General features: G+C 36.9%; 1 protein-coding gene across 1 annotated transcript in view; it reads left to right on the top strand.

The window, feature by feature from the left end:
* The window catches only part of Tp53bp2 (tumor protein p53 binding protein 2), a 63,228-nt gene that overhangs the window by 16,305 nt on the left and 25,733 nt on the right, over positions 1-21,190 (top strand). Inside the window, exons 2-4 of the mRNA XM_005326514.5 lie at positions 5,915-6,062; positions 10,966-11,079; positions 14,025-14,107. Coding sequence (XP_005326571.1) covers positions 5,915-6,062; positions 10,966-11,079; positions 14,025-14,107 — 345 coding nt within the window. The remainder of the gene's footprint in view (positions 1-5,914; positions 6,063-10,965; positions 11,080-14,024; positions 14,108-21,190) is intronic.

Here is a 21,190-nt window from a genome sequence, read left to right as displayed (position 1 = left end):
CACTACGGGGCCCTTTTCTACCCCACTTCCTCCTGTGGTATGGACAGGTGGAACTTTGCCCCTCAGTTTTGTGTGAAATGTTATATAGCCTCATCTTACAGATACCTTTTCTAACCATATTGTTGCCATTGTGTTATAGTGTCCAATCAAGAAATTATCACAGTTGATAAATTATCCTTGTAATTAAAAAAATGTAGACTAATCACTGTAATAAAAAAAAGTGAGGTGGGTTGGTGACCATTTGACCATTCAACTGTGAAGTGTTTGTGGGTTCAACTAACTGAAGTGTTTGTGGGTTCTCCAGATAGGTATTAGCACCGGACAGTTAATAAAAACCCATTTAGAACACAAGAGGTAGATAATATGATTCAGTAGGTCATTCCCACCCATTAAAACATTCTGTAGAAACTTCCATCTTGAGATAAAAACAAAACACTCCTTTTGCTGTGTATCTCCTTCCATGTATGCCTCCACTTTCTCTGACTTGCATTAAAACAGAACTCCTTGGAAGTGTTATCTGTACTGTGTCTCCTCTCCCCTCAGGTTCTCCAGCTTGTTCCTATCTGACTTTTATCCCCATTATTCAGTGCTTGTCAAAGCAGTTGACATCCTTCAGCTCCCCAGATCTAATCACCAATATTCTTCCTCGTTTTGTAGATCCCTAAATCTCATTGGACTCAGCTTATTGTGTCTTCTTTCCTGAAACACTTTCTTTATTGGTTTTGGTACACCATTCTTTGGGCTTCTCTCTCTCTTTCTCTCCATTTTAATTGATGGATCCTTATCTCTGTGGGACCTCTGGGGGTGTTGACTAGCTCAAGGCACTGAATTCAGCTTTCTTTTCTGTCCCAAGCTGTTCCCAGCTGCTCTCATCTGGCCTGTGGCTTTAAATTCTTCTACATAATGTCTGATAGGCAGGCATCTCAAAGTTGAGATGGAGGCCCCTGTCTTGTGGGCCCTTTCCTGGTGTATTCCTCCTTCCTCATCAGTAAATTGGACCATTTTTTACCCATTAGGCAATAAACCCAAATTCTCTTTAATTTCTACTTTCATATCGCGCATCTTATCCCTCAAGTGATTCTTATTGGCTCAACCTTCAAATGTAACTCAAACTTACCCTTTTTCATATTTTCGATCTTCCCAGGATTCCATTGTAACTCATGCTGTGTGCTATATTTGCCCCTTAATTGGTCTTCCCTGCCTCTCCTCCTGTAGTCTTACTGCAGTAGTCAGAGTGTTTTTTTTTAATGATGTGAATCGCTTCACTATATTGTTAAATGTTCCAGTAACCTCTTTTTAAAATTGAGTTATAATCCACGATATAAAATTCACCATTTTGAAGTATCAACTTAGTGACTTTTCATGTATTCACAGAGTTCTGTGACTGTCATTATTTCCAGAACATTTTCATCACTTTAAAAAAGTAGCCCTGTGCTCATTAGCAGTTATTCCTATTTCCCCTTCCTGAAGCCCCTGTTAACCACAAATTGACTTTCTGTCTCTGATGATTTACCTGCAGTGGCCTTATTTATTAAATTTCATACTCATTGCTGTGGCGTAGACAATGGTTCTCAGTGCATGGTTTCTGGACCAGCAGTGCCAGCAGCACCTGAAAGCTTGTTAGAAATGGAGAATTCTTAGTTCCTGTCCCAGACCTGCCCAATCAGACCCTCTCAGGGTGGGGCCTACAGTCTGTGCTCAGTAACCCTCTGTCCTTGCCAAAGTTGGAGAACCTTTGGTTTATAAAGACTTGCATGGTCTGATTTCCACTTGCCTCATTGAATTAATCTCCTGTAATCCTTTCCTCTTGTTCCCTCTGACTTGTTCTGCACTGACCTTCCTTTTCCACAAACGTGACAAACTTGTTCCCTTCTCAGGGCCTTTACATGTTTGTTCCCTCTGCTTGGTGCATTATTCTCCCGTAACTTAGCAGGGCTTGTGCCATCATTTCATTTAGATAGTTGCACATTGCTCAAGAGCCCTTTCTGCATAGTACAGAGAGGAGGGCTTTTGTGCAGACTTTGATTTTTTTTTTCTTCTCCATATTTACTTTCTACCTTCATCTACCTTCCTTGCCTTGTGCCTCAGGAGGATGACTTCTATAAACTGCATCTGTGCTCCCTTGCCAGCTGGCTTTACCTCAGATTTGCTCAGTGGGGAGTAGGAGGGGGATATGAGAGAGAAGCAGCCAGGTTGGGTTGTTTATTCCCCTGGCTCTTCTGTCTGTGTTCACTGCATCCCTCCTCCACATAGCTCTCTCTTTTTGGATTTTCCATTGTGATAGCTGTTTAGCAAAAATTATCTACTGTGCAGTATATAATTTATAAATGTTAAATTAATGAAAAAAACATTGAACAGAAGTAAAATAACTAGCAGGGTATAACATGAAGAAACTAGAGGACATGCTCTGATTTCAGAGTATATGGCTTTGCTGTAGATTGTATGCTAGACCATTTAGCAATACCTGAAAGAAAACTTATAATGAAAAGAGATAAGATGATGTACTGGGCAAAAATATTACCCTAAAGACAGAACTAGTAGCAGTGACACACTTAGCACTGTGTGCTCCGAATTTGGAAAAGTCCTTGCCTGTATGCTGTTAAGGAAGAGGATGGTAAGATAAAATAGTGGTTGAGAGCTCAGGCCATGGAGGAAATCAGACTTAGGTTTGAATATTGGCTTTGCCATTTAATGACTATGTGGCCTGGTAAGCCACTTAATTTCTTTGTGCTTCATTGTCTTCATCTGTAAAATGCAATGCTGTCTACAGGCTTTACATGTTGTGTGTTTATTATATGCCAGGTAGTTCTAGGTGCTGAAGATCCAGTACTTAACAAAGAAGTCCTTGACCTTTGTATGGGGCTTATACTCTAGTAGGGGAGTCACATTAGAAAAATGAGTTAAATAAATAAAATACGTGGTATGTTTGTGACTGTGTCAAGTAAGAAATCAGAGTGAACTAGGATGTGTGTGTGTGGGTGGTGGTGGTGCTGGAATTTTAAGTAAGCAAGCAGGGAAGCCTTACCTGAGAGGGTGACATCTGTGTAATGACATGAGACAAATAAGGAAGTAAGCTCTGCTGGCATGCAGGGAAGAGCATTCCAAATAGGAACAGCAAGTGCAGAGCTCCAAGATTGGAACATGCTTGGCATATTTGTGGAACAGTAAGAAGCACACTGGTAGAGCAGAGTGGGAATGGGAAAGATAATGGGGGGGGCAGCCACAGGTGTGGACAGATGTAGACAGACCCCAAGGGTCTGTTGTAGACCTTGCAATGTTGCCTTGACCCTGGTACCTGGTAAACACTTATAAATGGTAACTATTATGGAACTTAAAAGACTCTGAAAAAGTCGTAAAGACTTTCAGAGTGGTGGCCTTATTTAGGTGATCTCACTTCCTTGAGGCAGTCAAATTATGAACAGATTTGAGGTTCGAGTCAGATCTGCCTAGGAATCTACAGAAATGTCACATTGTTGGCCTTGTATTGAAGACTTCAGTGTAATTACTAAAATCATTACAGAGCTAGTCCTCATACATGAAAGAAGAAATCGGGTCAGCTCGTGCACTTGCTGTTCATAACAGTATTAATCCTATGGGGAAATGGACCCTTAAGTAGGATGGCATCTCTCATCATTCTTATTTGTAATTATACCTTTAAATAAATGAAGCTGTTTGTTTTCCAAAAAGTAAAAGACCAGATGACTGTTAGGGTCTGAATTACTTTGGCTAATATTTCCTGCTGTAAGGGAAAAGAATAGAGGAAAGATCAGAAAAACAGAATTGTACCCTGACCTCTTCATTTCAGTAGCTAGGGAGATCACTTCTCTCAGTCTTTTTCTTCATTTTTAAAGAGAAAATAATACCTGCTCTGTTTATCTGAGAGTTGATGTAAGTTTGTAAGACTGTGTGTGAAAGTACTCTGAAAGATGAAGTGTACAAAGGTAAGGGGCTATTATATTACATAATAGCCTTTTATTTGTTATACAGCGTGTTTAGTATTTGGACTAAGTGTCCAGTATTTCTGTAATTTAATAAACATCTTCAAGTCTCATATTTACAATGAAAACAGTTTCTATTTTTGGAGTGATAAACTTCAAAGAAAGTTTGTGGCTGGGGAGTATGAAGAAGTATTATTTAATACCAGTGTGTAAATTATTTGTCTCTATCATTAGGTATGCCAAGTATTTTGACCAGGGGAGCAGCAAGGGTAGAATTCTGTGAGCTTAGTTAATCTTTAGTTTTTCAAATGATATTATCAAGGGTTTATGATTTTTTTGTGTAGCAGTTTTAAGTTCTGCCTTGTTGGCTAAATGAAGGACCTGGAACTATGTATCTCTATATAGTACAGTTTATTAGAATGTGAAAAACCTGAGATAATTGGCATGGGAGTCTCTAGCTTTTCTTCTGTATTTTGTATTTTTTGTTGTTATGCTATTTACTTAATTTTTCTGGGTTACCTTGTATGTTTCAGATGTTTGTGTGCATGGAGGAGATTTGGTTACAAAAAGTGGAGACTCAAACCACCTTAAGAAAATTTGGGTTTAGTATAAGGAGGAGCTCCAAACCCACAGATGTTAGCTTTTCTCTGGGACATGTCTCCTTCTATTCTTACCTTATCTTGTGGCCCCAGTCAGATGTTTTGGATAGTTTCTTTCATCATCATCCCTACTTGGACACTGCTATTTCATAAAGAAGTGCCTAACACAGCTTTCTCAGTTCTCAGTAATGGGTTGAGAAGTTTAAGGTGGCAGGGGGTATTGAGTGACTGTTGGCAGATGCTGTGACTGCTATATATTATCCTTGTGTCATTATGAGCATATTGCAGATCCTACTCATTCTTTTTTTTTCTTTTTTTGCAGTCATAAAAGCCCCACATTCCCCAATGTCTATCATAGTCTCATTAATCCCTGTCCTGCCCATCAAGTTTATGTTCCATAGCCTTTGCATTCCTTTCTTTGGTTGTAATTATTTTTACAGGATAAATTCTTACCGTGTGATAATTCTTTCAAAAAAATATATATTTTTAATCCTGATACATATTGGTTTTCATGAAGTGTAGGTACTCATGGAATTGAATGAACATAGGGTTTATTAATTGCCATCAAAAGCTTATTTGATGTTTTACTTAGTTTCTTCAGCATTGAGAATTAACGGGTTTTTTAAAATTTGTGATGATTTAGTAGGTATGAAAATAGTTGTTTAGTAGCAATGTTTTAAAGATACAGTGTTTATTTTTGCTTGAAGAAAGATTTTTAATATGTTTAATCATCTGTTGGCCTGAATGTTTACATACAAGGTCAGGTAAGCATAATTAGCTCATCATTTCTACTTATGAATGAAATCTTAATACTCCAGAGTAGGTATTTAATTTGATTAAAACAGTTAAGTTTAAAATTTTTTTGGATAGGTAATACATGCACTTAATAGGAAGATTAGATTTTCCTCTGGCTGTCTTCTGTTTTCTATTCTTCCCTTCAGAAGCAGCACATATTATATATATTCTAATGTATTCTTCCAGAGAGAGGCACATAAATAAATATAAGTATGATATTTTCTAATCAACTCTGAAAGAATTGATGAAAATATTTATTTTTAGTATGGTTTGGGGGCATTCCAAAATCTAATTATTGGGTAAACAATTTAGTATAAATAGAACTGTCAGAAGAGATTTGATTTGAAGTTTTGTGTGAATTGCTTTGACTATATCTGGGGTTCCAGGAGTTCTGCAAGCACTGCTGTGGAAGGGTGGGGATCCAGTTGACCATGTCAGATCCCCACCCTACTTCGGCAAAGGAGCAGCCAGACTGCTGTGCTGCATATTTGTGTTTCCAACTGGGATTTGTTCAGAGAAGAACTCTAAGGTGAATCCCACCCATGTAGATAGTACTGGTGACTGTTGTATTTCTATTTTCAGATGTTTCTGACAGTGTACCTTAGTAACAATGAGCAGCACTTCACAGAAGTTCCAGTTACTCCAGAGACGATATGCAGAGATGTGGTGGATCTGTGCAAAGAGCCTGGCGAGAGCGACTGCCATTTGGCTGAAGTGTGGTGTGGCTCCGGTATGAGACCAACTTTGTGCTTCAGTTCTGCTGTCTACTATTTTGGGGTTCTAGGAGTGGCACTGTGTGAACACTTACGTTCACGCATAGATAAACTGTAGAAGAGCATGTCCTTCTGGGTGTAGTGTTCTCCATCCAGCTTTGTTGTGATATTAGTCTTTTTGAAATTTTCTTTTTCTGCAGTAAGATGAAGACACTGCAGTATAAAATTAACAGGTCATAGGACAGATGGCTGACATGCTAGGTGAAAGCTTCTGGGATGTTCTGGTCAAATGTATGGTGTTCAGAAGTATTTTTTGCATGTTTAGGCTTTACTTAGACATTTGAGACTTCTTGATTATCTTGCCCTCTCTTTCATTTTTAGGAAAGCTATTCAGTGCTGAGGAACTGTAGAGCAGGATGCAGTGAAGATCTCATAGGCAGTATTGTAAGCCTTGAAATCAATCCTTCAGGGTAGTTCTTTGGAGTTCTAAAATGGGGAAGCCTTCCTTCTTTTGGCCCCATAGGAATTTGTAACCATGAGAATAATTTTCCCTCATTTCTGCCTTGTTCCTACACAGCCCTGGTCAACACTCATGGTTTTTCTTTTCCTCCTATTTGGGGTGCCAGGTGTCCTCAGAGTGAGGTACACACTGTGTTAATTGAGTTTGTTCCATTCATGGCCTCTGAATTCATCCTAGCCATCTCTTCTTATTAGGCAGGACCTTTTATTCATCTTTGGTTGACTTTTCCACATTTGCATGTTCTAAAAGCCTTTCTGCCCTCTCTCTGAATTACTTTTTTTTTCCTATACATAGAAGCCAGATAGACAATTTGCATAAAGAAGACCAAGTGATCTCTTATTAAAATAACAGTTGGGAGCGGGGTGTAGCTCAGTGGTAGAGCACTTGTCTAGTGTTCAACAGGCCTTGGGTTCAAGTCACTGAATTTGATCCTCAGCAGTACCCTTCCCCATTTCCCCCACTAAAAACCATATTCCTGCTTAAAGCTCTTTAGTCTCTTCTTTTCCACTTGGAATGAAATCCAAATTCTATCTTGAGATTGTAAAGACCTATGAATTTGTTGTCTTTGCTGTCATCTGGTGCCATTTCCTTTCTTGTCCCCTCGTGCAGCTTTTCAAATACTCTTTGAAGGTAAACTCCACTCCACCTTAGAGCCAGTGGCAGTAGGCTCCAGGTGCCTGTATTGCCCACCATCATTATTGCTCTTACTCTCAATTTTGCCATTGCTGGCTTCTGATGGCCATTTTGATTCCAGCTAAAATGTTGACTTTCTCTGAGGGGCTTTTCCTGAACATCCTGTTAAAATAGCCTTGAAGTTAGTTCTCTGTTATATCATTCTAATTTAATATGAAGAATTCATGCTGGGCATGGTAGCGCATGCCTGTAATCCCAGCTGCATGGAAGGCTGAGGCAGGAGGATCATGAGTTCAAAACCAGCCTTGGCAAAAGCAAGGCACTAAGCATCTGAGTGAGTCCCTGTCTCTAAATAAAATATAGAACATAGGGCTAGGGATGTGACTCAGTGGTTGAGTGCCCCTGAGTTTAATCCCCTGTACTCTTCCCCCCCAAAAAAGAATTCATGTCAGTCTGAGTTTTTGTGTGTATGTATTGGTCTATTGTCTTAATAATCTCTGTAGCCCCAAACATATTAGAGTATCAACTACCTGGAGAAGAGAGACCTGGCTTATCTTATTCTTTGCTTTTTCTCCTGCTCCAGGGGAATGCATGGCACCTAGTAGGAGCACATTAAATATATTTTAATTGAGTAAATGAAGTTCTAACTGCTCTTGGTTAATCTCCTTACATTACTCTCTCTCTCTTTTTTTTTTTTTGATACTGGGAATTGAACCCAGGGGTACTTAACCACTCAGCCACATCTCGAGCACTTTTTGAATTTTATTTAGAGACAGGGTCTGCTTAGGACCTCATTAAATTGCTGAGGCTGGCTTTGAACTCATGATCCTTCTGCCTTAGCCTCCTGAGCTGCTGGGATTACAGATGTGCTCCACCACACCCAGCTGCTTTATACCTTTTTTTTTTTTTCCCTTAACCTTGCTTTATGCTTTACTGAGATAATTGAAACCATCCTTCCTCGGTATATCAGATTTTGTCTGAATGTGTGCCCACCTTTTCTTCACATCTTAGGGGAAGAAGTGTTCTCTGTTCCAAAGTATTGGGGGAAGCTCTCAATTCTACCTACTTATTCCCTTTCCTCTCTGGTGCCTTGCTCAGTTGAGTTGAGTAACCTATAGCTATGTGATGTTGATGTGTAAAGTTCTTCTTTTTCATAACTTTTTAATTAATTTTTTTTACAAAAATTTAAGAGTTTTTGTGGGGGCAGTGCTGGGGTTGAAACCCAGGACCTCATGCATTCTATGCAGTGCTCTACCACAGAGCCCTAGCTCCAACCCTAATTTAAAACAATTTAATGAGAACACCTGGCTGTGTTCTGTTTATAAGAAGAGAAAAATGAACAGACAGAATGGATGTCTGTTCTCCCAAGCCTACTCCCTGCTCGCTTGATGTAATCACTTAGGATTTAGCAGATAGCTTTTCAGACCCTTTTTCTGCATTTATTAAGCAACTGTAGAAATAATTTTGTGTTGTTTCTATTTTTTAATGTAAATAAGCATTTGTAGATACGTATTAGCATATTATTTTACCTTATAACATAGCCAGGAAGATCTTTTCAGATTAGTATGTATAAATTTATATCATTATTTTATCACATAATTTTCCATAATTTTCATAAACTACAGTTGCTCTGTTTGTTTATTCATGAACATTTATGTTAATTTTATTCTTGTTTTTATACACGCTGCAGTGAAAATCCTTTTAATAGACTCTTTTGATCGTGTGCCAGTTTTTCTCTAGGGTGAATACCAAGAAGTGGAATTATTGGGTTAAAGGTTCACATATTTAACAAAGAAATATATATTACCATATTTCCCTCCATGAATATTCTTTCCACTTATTTTCAAAATTATTCCTCATCAACATTTACAATATTTTAATTTTTTCTGATAGCTGAATACTAAGTCTTTGGTTTAAATTTGCATTTTTCTGATTACCAGTAAGGTTGCCCATCTTTTCATTTGTTTATTGGCCATTTGGGTTTCTCTTTTTTTCAGATTTTGCTCATAATTCCTTTGGCTTTTGCCTTTCCTTCTTGATTGTAGGCTTTAAGGAAAAAACTATTCTTGATCTCAGGCTTTTTGGTGTTTAATTTGAAGTAAACCTCTCTTACTCCAAATTTGTAAAGGTACTCTATTATTTTATTCTGTAAGTGTTAAAGCTCCTACTCTCCCTTCTTGATTCCTTCCTTCCCTTTCCATTTTCTTACTATTCACTCATATATTAGTGAGCATTTCTTCAATACTTATTGTGTGTGCAATTTTGAGACATACAAAGATGAAAGTTTCTGCCTTTGAATGTCTTATGGTGCAGAAGAAGAAAGAAGTATCAGATGACAGTTGTATTACAATTCAGTAACTGCCAAAATGGGTGTGCTCTATCTGTTGAACAGGGTGTCAGGGACATGTCAGGAATGGCATGTCCAGTGTCACACAGGCAGAAATATCAAAGATATGAGATAGAGTGAAAGGTGTTCATAGGGAGCTTTGAGAACCTTTGAAGTTTCTATTAGTTTGGGCAGGTTAGCACCTGATCTTTTGCTGTCACAGGGCTACCAGAACCTTTGTTCCTATAGCTCATAAAAAAGGCCTTATCCTCCAGGGCAGTACTATATGGCCTGGAAGTTAATTTAACTTCTCTGAGTTCTCTCTTTGCTCTAGGGACCTGAAGATTTTCCTTCCTTTCTTAAGAGGTGTGTGTGGTGTGTGTGTGTGTGTGTGTGTGTGTGTGTGTGTGTGTGTGTGTGTTTTGTGATGGAGAGTGGAGAGTCTACTCAGAATTTCTTTTGGAGGCTGTCTTCTCAGATGTGGGTGTTTTCATCTTAGAATTTATATAGTTTCTAGAAGAGGATTATCTGTGTCAACTCGATATGTTTCATTACTGAAAGTAAAACTAGAACTGCATGTTGTTTTTTTCCAGCCAGGCTGATTAAGTTCAGGGTTTATTCACAAAATTGGCTGCTGAATGCTTGGGTGCCCCATTCTCTGTCCATGTTATTTATTTAAGGCACCGAGATACTGTCTTTGATTACTGATAAGTGTGTGTAGATTTTTAGGCTATTTTAGCATTCTTATATTTAAAAATTATATTGCCATTGATTTGTAAGCAGTTGTCTTTTCAAACTCTACATTTGCCTTTTTAATCCAGCTTCCTTTCCTGAGATGTGAAGATTTTTTGAGGTGAACTCAGATGGGTTCTCTGGAAGCTTCCAGAAAAGTTCTGAAAACTGGCATTCTCACTAGTAGAGGGTCCAAATAGATATATTTTCACCATAATGAATATCCTTTATTTGAAAATGGATCTGACTTTTTTACATTAAATTATAATTAGAAATAGCCTGTATTAAAGACTGTAATTGAAAAAATAAGACTAGGCTTTTTAGAAAGTTGCTTCTAAATTTTACCTTTGTATACTTAGGAAATCAAAATATTAATGTTAGGAGGGACCCTGTTCTAATAGGTTACAGAAATGTTCAAAATCCACAGAGGTTAAATGGCATAGCTACAATGAATAAGAGCTTGCTGGATTAGACTGAAGCTTTTGATAGCTGGCCTAATACCTTCCTCTTTCTAGTCTTTCATCTTGGCTTGACTGATTGTAAGTGTAGAAAATCTATGAAGCTTTATTTTCAAAGAGCTTCTGAAAGAAAAAAATGTCTGAGGATGCCAGGTATTTCCTATATAGGTAAAGTATAGTTTGTATCAATGATATATAGTATGTTTTATCTTTATTTTACTTGTAGAAATGTGATTTCTCATTTCTTTTAGAACGTCCAGTTGCTGATAATGAGAGAATGTTTGATGTTCTTCAACGATTTGGAAGTCAGAGAAGTGAAGTTCGTTTCTTCCTTCGTCACGAACGCCACCCTGGCAGGGACGTGGGTAGGTAGCGTTCTGTGAACCATAACAGATATTTGAGCATGTGTTTTGTGCATTGCAGTAGCTGGGGGAGAGGTGACATGTGATGGGAAGCCAGCTAATTTGAGAGATGAAGGAAAGATTAGAAAGTTGAAATAGTGGGGATAGACTGCTTTTCTAAGACCTGTGAGTGGGGAGACAAAACAAAAGGATATGGTTTTGTTTGAAGGTGGGAGAAATTTGACTATTGTTTTTTAGGTGCATGAGAAGGAGGCAGTTGAGCAGGAGGTTGAAGTTCTGAGAGAGATGGAGTAGCTGGTAGCAAGACTTCTGAGGAGGTGCTTCCACAGCGCTGCTGGAGAGACTCCTCTTAGGCAAGAGGAGGGATCCCTTGAACACTAATAGAAAGAAAACCGGGGCAGCTGCAGTTAAATTTATGCATTTTGGGGGAGCAAATGAAGGGGTTTCTCATCTTGAAAATGGTTTTTCTCTGTGATGAGAAGTAAAGTCACCTGAAAGTGTCAGTGGTGGACCTAGGGCAGCAATTGAAGCTATTGTGGAGAAGAGAAGAGTGTGTTTACTTGGGAAACCAGCCCTGAGGCCCACTGAGATGAGAGATGCTGAGACCATGTGTGGTTTTTCTCTAGTTGTACTTTAAAACTCAAGTGGTTTAAAAGAGGAAAAGACAGTTTGATTGTTCCAAATTTGGGGTTTTGCCAGACAAACTCAATGGAAGTTCATGGGACAAGGGAGAATGTGGTATTGGCAAGGTGACATCTAACCTGGGTGGGGAAGAGGTGAAAATAGGAGGGGCAGTGGGGAAAGAGTAGATGGGGTCCAGAGATCGAAAGTTTCAATTTGATTAATGAGCTGGCATAGTGAAAGGAATCGAGATGGGTAGAAAGTTTGAATTTAAAATTTCAAAGGTACAACACTTTTAGGTGAAATCATCTCGGGTTGGACCCTGAAATGAGCCTGAATTAGAATGGAAAAATTTTTGGCTATAGAACTGAGAGGCTAGTTTTGGGGTAGTAGAATGTTCCAGAATAAAGGCAGAACTTGAAGCTAGAAAGAAAGTGGAGTCAGGTGATCACTTATTGACCAAGGGTTGTGACCAGGGTTTACAGATGATAGTAAGAAGGAGAGGGTAGAAGATAATACATTGGGTAGAGAGATAGGGGCTGGAAATAGTCCTAGACATTGAGGGCATGGCCATCCCTAGGACCTTGGAGGTCTTGTAGGTTGTGGAAAAAAGAGCAGCTTCAGTTCTGGGATCATCAGGCAGTACTGTTCTCAGTAGGAATCCATGGGTAAAAGCCGGATTACTAAGTATTTCCAAAAATGGTAGAATTTACAAAAATGGAAAGTTAAGGACAATTTTCTTGGGATTTAGGATGTAGGTAATATGTTAATTAGTGGACTGTTATTTTAATATAAGTGTCCATATGGCACCTGACTATTAAAAGTGGTTACATTTAGAGGAGGGCACAGAATTGACCTAGGTCTTCTCTACTCTGGATGAGAAGGCTGATACTTAGGGGTTAAGTGACGTCAGAGACTATACACCTAGAGGCAGAGCCAGGAGTGGAACCTGAGTCACTTTGACCAGGCTGACTTACATGCCTTTCAGTGGTATCTGTATGCATATTGTTTTCTTTAAGCTTTTTTTTTTTTTAATTGGCATTTGAATCTTATTTTTTTCATTATTTACATTATTACATATGTCCTTTTCTAGTTAATAAGTCGAATTTTGTCTGTTCATCTTCCAGTTGAAATATCTTGCTGTGTAGTACCGAGTAAATTATTAAATAGTCTCCCAATAGTGCAATATGCAATTTCAGCGTGGTGTGTAATGTGAGACATGCAATCTGAAGATAAAAGAGATGTTTCACTTTGTTGCAAAACACCAGTGCCACACAGTGTTTAGATTGGGATAAAGCAGGATTGCTTTTCATTCTCCTGTAAGAAGGTGTTAATTTACCCTGTTGACTTCTAGACTAAAGATTAGGAAACTGTAACCATGTTTATGGTTATTGTTTATTATTTTTTCAATTCAACTTGGACCTATGACTTATAATGTGTATGAAATTAGTTTTAAAGCTCTTGCTTTGACTTTAATTACACAACTGATTATGTTAAGGAAAAACTGGTTAAGTACTTTCTTCTTTGAGGCAGCAAAGAAAATAATTATTCTTAAATTGTATTTGATTTTTTCTTGCAGAAATATTGTGATAGATTATCTGAGCTATTCCATTAGAGAATCAGCAATATTTAAAAAATAAAGCTAATACGTTAGAGTTATGTGTGTGTGTGATACTTGACTATGAGGATGAATATGTTTATGTTTTGACATGAGAATTTTTGCTAAGCTTTTTGGCAAAAGACATTTGATTCAAAGAAATATGAATTCTTGGAATGTAATTTAATAATTTTTCTAATTCAGGGAATTACAGGTATAGCTTAATTTATTTAAAAGTTCTCTTTTTTGATCTTATTTCTTATAACATGAATTAATTATTTTTCCTTTTATGATGCATTCTTATAACATGAGTTATAAATACTGTTAAGGTACAAGGATGGATCAGTTTAATTTTCAGTTATTTCTTTGAGTGAAGCCCTTTTTGATATCACTACTGAGTAGCTAAATTGAGAAGTAGGTGAGTAACTATCAGCAGTTGACATGAATGACCCATAGTCTGAAGCATGTTAATTTTATCTGTTTTTCCACTGTTTGTCTTGTGAATAGGTGTGATACTCCTTAGTGCTAGTAATTATTCACAGTTCTATGTAATTGATTTTCCAAAGTAGGCTGGTGTAAAATCTTAACTCCATTGTTATTAGAATATATTTTAAGTGTTCATTCAATTTAAGTATCAAAGAACAACAATAATAGAACTCTCAAATGAAATACTGACAAAAGAGTATTTGTCAACTAGTGTTAATGCATAGTTTTTGAATTTTGTGCTTAGTGATCGGACCAAGATCTCAGGATCCAAGTCTGAAAAGAAATGGTGTAAAAATTCCTGCGGAACATCGAAGAAAGGAGAATGGCGTAAGTGGTTGTTTTTATACAAATAATATATGCAACAGTATTACTTTTTTAACCTTTAAATCTTAATCACTGTTACTTTGTTAATAGTGGTTAAGAATGGGCCTTTTTAAAGGTTATTTTAAATTTTATGGAAATTTTTAATGATTTCTACATGGCTATCATATAAGTTAGATGCTGAATATATTATAAATTCTTAACAAAATAAATGCAGAACAAGTTCAAGGAAGTATTTTTTTTCCTTTGATTTTTTTTTTTTTTTTTTTGGTTGTTGTTGCTAAAAATCACTTTTGGAAAAGTAGAAAATTTATGAGAATGCTCTGGCTATTGTTTATGAATTTAAGCGAGTATCTCAGTATACCTGGAAGATGTTTCGTTTTAGAGCTCAAAAATTTTAATTCCATTAGGGATTAGCTAAAATTACCTTTCTCCACTTTATAGCAAATTTACATTAGAATGTAGATTATGTAAAAATTATTTTAAAACTCTTGTTAAAATATAATTGACATGCAATAAACTGCACATATTTGAAGTGTACAATTTGATGCATTAGACGCCAGATTCAGTCCCCAGTACTGCTGAAAAAAGTGCATAATTTAAGTTGTGGCATACGTATTACCTATGAAGCCATCACTAGAATGATGATAATGAAAGTATCCAACCCCCAAAAGTTTCTTCATATCTTTTTATAATTCATTCCTTATGCTTCCATCTCAGTCTTCAAGAAATTTTAGTGGGTCAGTTTATTGTCACTACAAATTAATTTTATCAAATGGAATCATCTGGTATCTACTCTTTTTTTATTTCACTCAGCATAATTTAGGTTTATTCACATTATTGTATGTAGCAATAGTTAATTCCTCTTTCTTGCTGAGGGTGGTATTTTGTTGTCTGGATATAGCACAATTCTTTTATCCTTTTGGATTGTTCCAGTTTGGGGCTATTTTACATGAAGCTGCTGTGAATATTTGGGTATAAGTCTTTATGTGACAAATGCTTTTAATTCTTTTGAATAAATACTTAGTGGAATAGTTAATCATATAGTAGGTGTATATTAACTTTCTAAGAAAGTGCCAAATTGTTCTCAAAAGTGATTGTATTTTGTTACATTCCAACCAATGGTATCATCAGTCTTTAATTTTAGCCATTCTAATATATGTGTAATAGTATTGCATTGTGGTTTTAATTTATATTTCTCTAAAGAATAATGATTTTGGGCATATTTTCATATGCTTATTTGCCCTCCTTAGATCTTCTTTGATGAAATATTTGTTAAACTCTTTTATTCATTTGTTTTCCTTATTGAGTTGTTTATATTCTTGAGAGTTTGAGAGTTCTTTATAGTCTAGATCCAAAATTTTTATCAGATGTTTGATTTTCAATTTTGTTTTTTCCAGCAAGTGACTTGTCCTCCCTCTCCCCACTTCTCATAGTGCTGCTTTCTGATCAAACCCAAATACTTGTGCCCTCCTATCCCCCTTTTGAGGCAGGGGTGGGGTCTTATGCTATTACCCAGGCTGGTCTTCAACTCTGGATTTAAATGATCCTCCCACTTTAGCTTCCCAAGTAACTGGGACGGCAGGGGCATGCCAGTATGGTTGTTTGTCTTTTTTTTAAAACAAACAACAACAACAACAACAAACCCCCCAGTGCCTTGTTGAAGAACAGAAGTTCTTAATTTTGGTGAAGTACAGTTGATTTCCTTTCTTTTTTTTTTGTAGCAGGAATTGAACCCAGGGGCGCTTCCAAGCCCCATGCCCAGCCATTGTTATGTTTTATTTTGAGACAGGGCCTTGCTAAGTTGCTTAGGGCCTTGCTAAATTGCTGAGGCTGGCTTTGGACTTGAAATCTCCCTGCCTCCGCCTCCTGAGCTCCTGGGATTATAGGCCTACCAAAGTGCCTTTTTTTTTTTTTTTAATGGAGCATACTTTTGATGTTGTACCTACTCTTTACCTAAGCAAGATTACAGTTATTTTTCCTTTGTTTTCTTCTAGAAGTTTTGTACTTTTAGGTTTCATGTTTAAATCTATTATCACTTTAAAATTAATATTTGAATGAGCATCAGTGTTCATTTGCTTTTTGCATATGGATATTCAGTTGTACAAGCCATATTTTTTGAAAAGCCTTTCTCATTTGCTTTTGGACCTTTATCAGTTGCCCCAGTTTTTGTTCTTTGTATTTGTTTCATTGATTTACTTGTCTGTCTTGACATTAGTTCTGTACTGTATTGGTTATTGGTACTTCATAAGTATTCAAATTGGGTAGTGTAAGTTCTCCAACCTGCTTACCAATTTGTGTTGGCTCTCCTAGGTACTTTGCACTTCCATATGAATTTTAGAATCAGTTTATCAACTTTTAAAAAAATGCTTGCTGGCATGTGGATTGGAATTCAGTTGCTCTAAAGATCAGTTTGGGGGGCTGGGGATATGGCTCAAGCAGTAGCGCGCTTGCCTGGCATGCGTGCTGCCCGGGTTCGATCCTCAGCACCACAAACAAACGAAGATGTTGTGTCTGCCGAAAACTAGAAAATAAATATTAAAAAATTCTTTCTCTCTTAAAATAAATAAAGATCAGTTTTGGGCCAGGCACAGTGATACGCATCTATAAAACCCAGTAACTATGGATGCTGAGGCAGGAGGATTGCAAGTTCAAGTTCAAGGCCAACCTGGGAAATTTAGTGAGACTCTGCCTCAGAATAAAAAGTACAAAAGTTTGGAGATATAGGTCAGTGGTAGAGTATTCCTGGGATCAGTCTCCAGTATAGCAAAGGAAAAAAAATTGTAAAGAATTGCCATATTGATGATACTGAATATTTCAGTTTATAAACATGTATATCCATTTTTTTAGGTCTTTCAGCAGTGCGTTGAAATTTTTATTGTATAAGTCTTGTACTTCTGTTAAATGTATCCCTGTATACTTCATTTTGAAGCTACTGTAAATGATATTTAAATTTTTTCAATATTGTCTGTCAGTAAAAGCAGTTAAACTTCTTCCTTACCAATCAGGATTCGGTTTATTTCTCATTTCTATTGCACAGGCTAGATACTATAGGATAGTGTGAATAAAGAGTGGATTTCTAACTACCAAATAGTTGGTAGTTTGACATGATAGGTTAACTAAAGATAACCTAGTGATACCTAGTGATAACCCATTGTATCTTGGATTTTTTTTTAGTGCTAATATACATATTTTTTTATTGGTTGTTCAAAACATTACAAAGCTCATGACATATCATCTTTCATACATTTGATTCAAGTGAGTTATGAACTCCCATTTTTACCCCAAATACAAATTGCAGAATCACATCAGTTACACATTCACAATTTTTACATAATGCCATATTAGTGACTGTTGTATTCTGCTGCCTTTCCTATCCCCTACTATCCCCCCTCCCCTCCCCTCCCATCTTCCCCCTCTACCTCATCTGCTGTTGTTCAATTCTCTCCCTTGTTCCCCCCCCCATTTCCCCTCACAACCTCTTATATGTAATTTTGTGTAACATTGAGGGTCTCCTACCATTTCCATATGCTTTCCCTTCTCTCTCCCTTTCTCTCCCCCCACTCGTCTCTGTTTAATGTTAATCTTTTCCTCATGCTCTTCCTCCCTGTTCTGTTCTTAGTTGCTCTCTTTATATCAAAGAAGACATTTGGCATTTGTTTTTTAAGGATTGGCTAGCTTCGCTTAGCATAATCTGTTCTAATGCCATCCATTTCCCTGAAAATTCTATGATTTTGTCATTTTTTAGTGTTGCGTAATAGTTCATTGTATATAGATGCCACATTTTTTTTATCCATTCATCTATTGGAGGGCATCTAGGTTGGTTCCACAGTCTAGCTATTGTGAATTGTGCTGCTATGATCATTGATGTGGCAGTATCCCTATAGTACGCTCTTTTAAGATCCTCAGGGAATAGTCCGAGAAGGGCGATAGCTGGGTCAAATGGTGGATCCATTCCCAGCTTTTCTAGGAATCTCCATACTGCTTCCCAAATTGGCCTCACCAATTTATAGTCCCACCAGCAGTGTACAAATGTACCCTTTTCCCCATATCCTCGCCAACACTTATTGTTGTTTGACTTCATAATGGCTGCCAATCTTACTGGAGTGAGATGGTATCTTAGGGTGGTTTTGATTTGCATTTCTCTGACTGCTAGAGATGGTGAGCATTTTTTCATGTACTTGTTGATTGATTGTATGTCCTCCTCTGTGAAGTGTCTGTTCAGGTCCTTGGCCCATTTGTTCATTGGGTTATTTGTTATCTTATTGTTTAATTTTTTGAGTTCTTTGTATATTCTGGATATTAGGGCTCTATGTGAAGTGTGAGGGGTAAAAATTTGTTCCCAGGATGTAGGCTCCCTATTTACCTCTCTTATTGTTTCTCTTGCTGAGAAAAAACTTTTTAGTTTAAGTAAGTCCCATTTGTTGATTCTTGTTATCAACTCTTGGGCTATGGGCGTCCTATTAAGGAATTTAGAGCCTGACCCCACAGTATGTAGATCATAGCCAACTTTTTCTTCTATCAGACGCAGTGTCTCTGATTTGATATCTAGGTCCTTGATCCATTTTGAGTTAACTTTTTTGCATGGCGAGAGAAAGGGATTCAGTTTCATTTTGTTGCATATGGATTTCCAATTTTCCCAGCACCATTTGTTGAAGATGCTATCCTTCCTCCATTGCATGCTTTTAGCCCCTTTATCAAATATAAGAAAGTTGTACTTTTGTGGATTGGTTTCTTTGTCCTCTATTCTGTACTGTTGGTCCACCTGCCTGTTTTGGTACCAGTACCACGCTGTTTTTATTACTATTGCTTTGTAGTACAGTCTGAAATCTGGTATCGTTATACCTCCAGATTCACACTTCCTAGTTAGAATTGCTTTTGCTATTCTGGGTCTTTTGTTTTTCCATATGAATTTCATGATTGCTTTATCTATTTCTACAAGAAATGCCTTTGGGATTTTGATTGGCATCACATTAAACCTGTAGAGAACTTTGGGTAATATCGCCATTTTGATGATGTTAGTTCTGCCTATCCATGAACAGGGTACATTTTTCCATCTTCTAAGATCTTCTTCTATCTCTCTCTTTAGAGTTCTGTAGTTTTCATTGTATAAATCTTTCACCTCTTTTGTTAGGTTGATTCCCAAGTATCTTATTTTCTTTGAGGATATTGTGAATAGAGTGGTTTTCCTCATTTCCATTTCAGAAGTTTTGTTGCTGATATACAGGAATGTCTTTGATTTATGCGTGTTGATTTTATATTCTGCCACTTTGCTGAATTCATTTATTAAATCTAGCAGTTTCTTTGTAGACCCTTTTGGGTCTGTTAAATATATTATCATGTCATCCACAAATAGCGATAATTTAAGTTCTTCTTTTCCTATTTTTATGCCTTTAATTTCTTTTGTCTGTCTAATTGCTCTGGCTAGTATTTCAAGAACTAAATTGAATAGAAGTGGTGATAGAGGGCATCCCTGTTTTGTTCCAGATTTTAGAGGGAATGCCTTCAGTTTTTCTCCATTTAGGATGATGCTAGCCTGAGGTTTAGCATATATAGCTTTTACCATGTTGAGGTAAGTTCCTGTTATCCCTAGTTTTTCTAGTGTTTTGAACATAAAGGGATGCTGTACTTTGTTGAATGCTTTTTCTGCATCTGTCGAGATGATCATATGGTTCTTGTCTTTAAGTCTATTGATGTGGTGGATTACATTTATTGATTTCCGTATATTGAACCAACCTTGCATCCCAGGGATGAATCCTACTTGATCATGATGCACAATTTTTTTGATATGCTTTTGTATTCGATTCACCAGGATTTTATTGAGAATTTTTGCATCCAAGTTCATTAGAGATATTGGTCTGTAGTTTTCTTTCTTTGAAGTGTCTTTGTCTGGTTTTGGGATCAGGGTGATGTTGGCCTCATAGAATGAATTTGGAAGAACTCCTTCTTTTTCTCTTTCTTGAAATAGCTTGAAAAGTATTGGTATTAATTCTTCTTTGAAGGTTTTGTAGAACTCTGCTGTATACCCATCCGGTCCAGGGCTTTTTTTGGTTGGTAGTCTTTTGATGGCTTCTTCTATTTCTTCTTTTGTTATTGGTCTTTTTAAATTGTGTGTGTCTTCCTGACTCAATCTGGGCAGATCATATGACTTAAAAAATTTATCGATATCTTCATTATCTTCTATTTAAATGGAATATAGGGTTTCAAAATACTTTCTAATTATCTTCTGTATTTCTGTAGTGTATGTTGTGATATTGCCTTTTTCATCCCGTATGTTAGTAATTTGAGTTCTCTCTCTTCTTCTCTTCGTTAGCATGGCTAAGGGCCTGTCTATCTTATTTATTTTTTCAAAGAACCAACTTTTAGTTTTATTGATTTTTTTTTTTCAGTGGTTTTTTTTTTCAATTTCGTTGATTTCTGCTCTAATTTTAATTACTCCTTGTCTTCTACTGCATTTGCTGTTGTTTTGCTCTTCCTTTTCTAAGTTTTTGAGGTGTAGTGTGAGTTCATTTATTTGTTGTTTTTTTCTTTTTTTGAGGAAAGAACTCCAAGAAATGAATTTTCCCTCTTAAAACTGCTTTCATTGTGTCCCATAGATTTCAGTATGTTGTGTCTGTATTGTCATTTGTCTCTAAGAATTTTTTTATCTCCTCCTTTATGTCTTCTGTAACCCATTGATCATTCAATAACATATTGTTCATTTTCCAGGTGATGCAGGATTTTTCCTTCTTTTATCATTGATTTCCAGTTTCATTCCATTATGATCAGATAAGATGCATGGTTTTATCTCCACACCTTTATATTTACTGAGAGTCGCCCTATGGCATAATATATGGTCTATCTTTGAGTAGGATCCATGTGCTGCTGAGAAGAACGTGTATCCACTTGATGATGGTTGATATATTCTATATATGTCAGTTAAGTCTAGGTTATTGATTGCGTTATTGAGTTTTATAGTTTCTTTGTTCAGCTTTTGTCTAGAGGATCTGTCCAATGGCGAGAGCGGTGTGTTGAAGTCCCCCATAATTATTGTGTTGTGGTCTATTTGACTCTTGAACTTGAGGAGAGTTTGTTTTATGAACGTTGCTG

The sequence above is a fragment of the Ictidomys tridecemlineatus genome, chromosome 10 (genome assembly GCF_052094955.1).
Source record: "Ictidomys tridecemlineatus isolate mIctTri1 chromosome 10, mIctTri1.hap1, whole genome shotgun sequence".
Classification (NCBI taxonomy): Eukaryota; Metazoa; Chordata; class Mammalia; order Rodentia; family Sciuridae; genus Ictidomys; species Ictidomys tridecemlineatus.
This window is presented reverse-complemented; position numbering and strand designations above follow the sequence as displayed.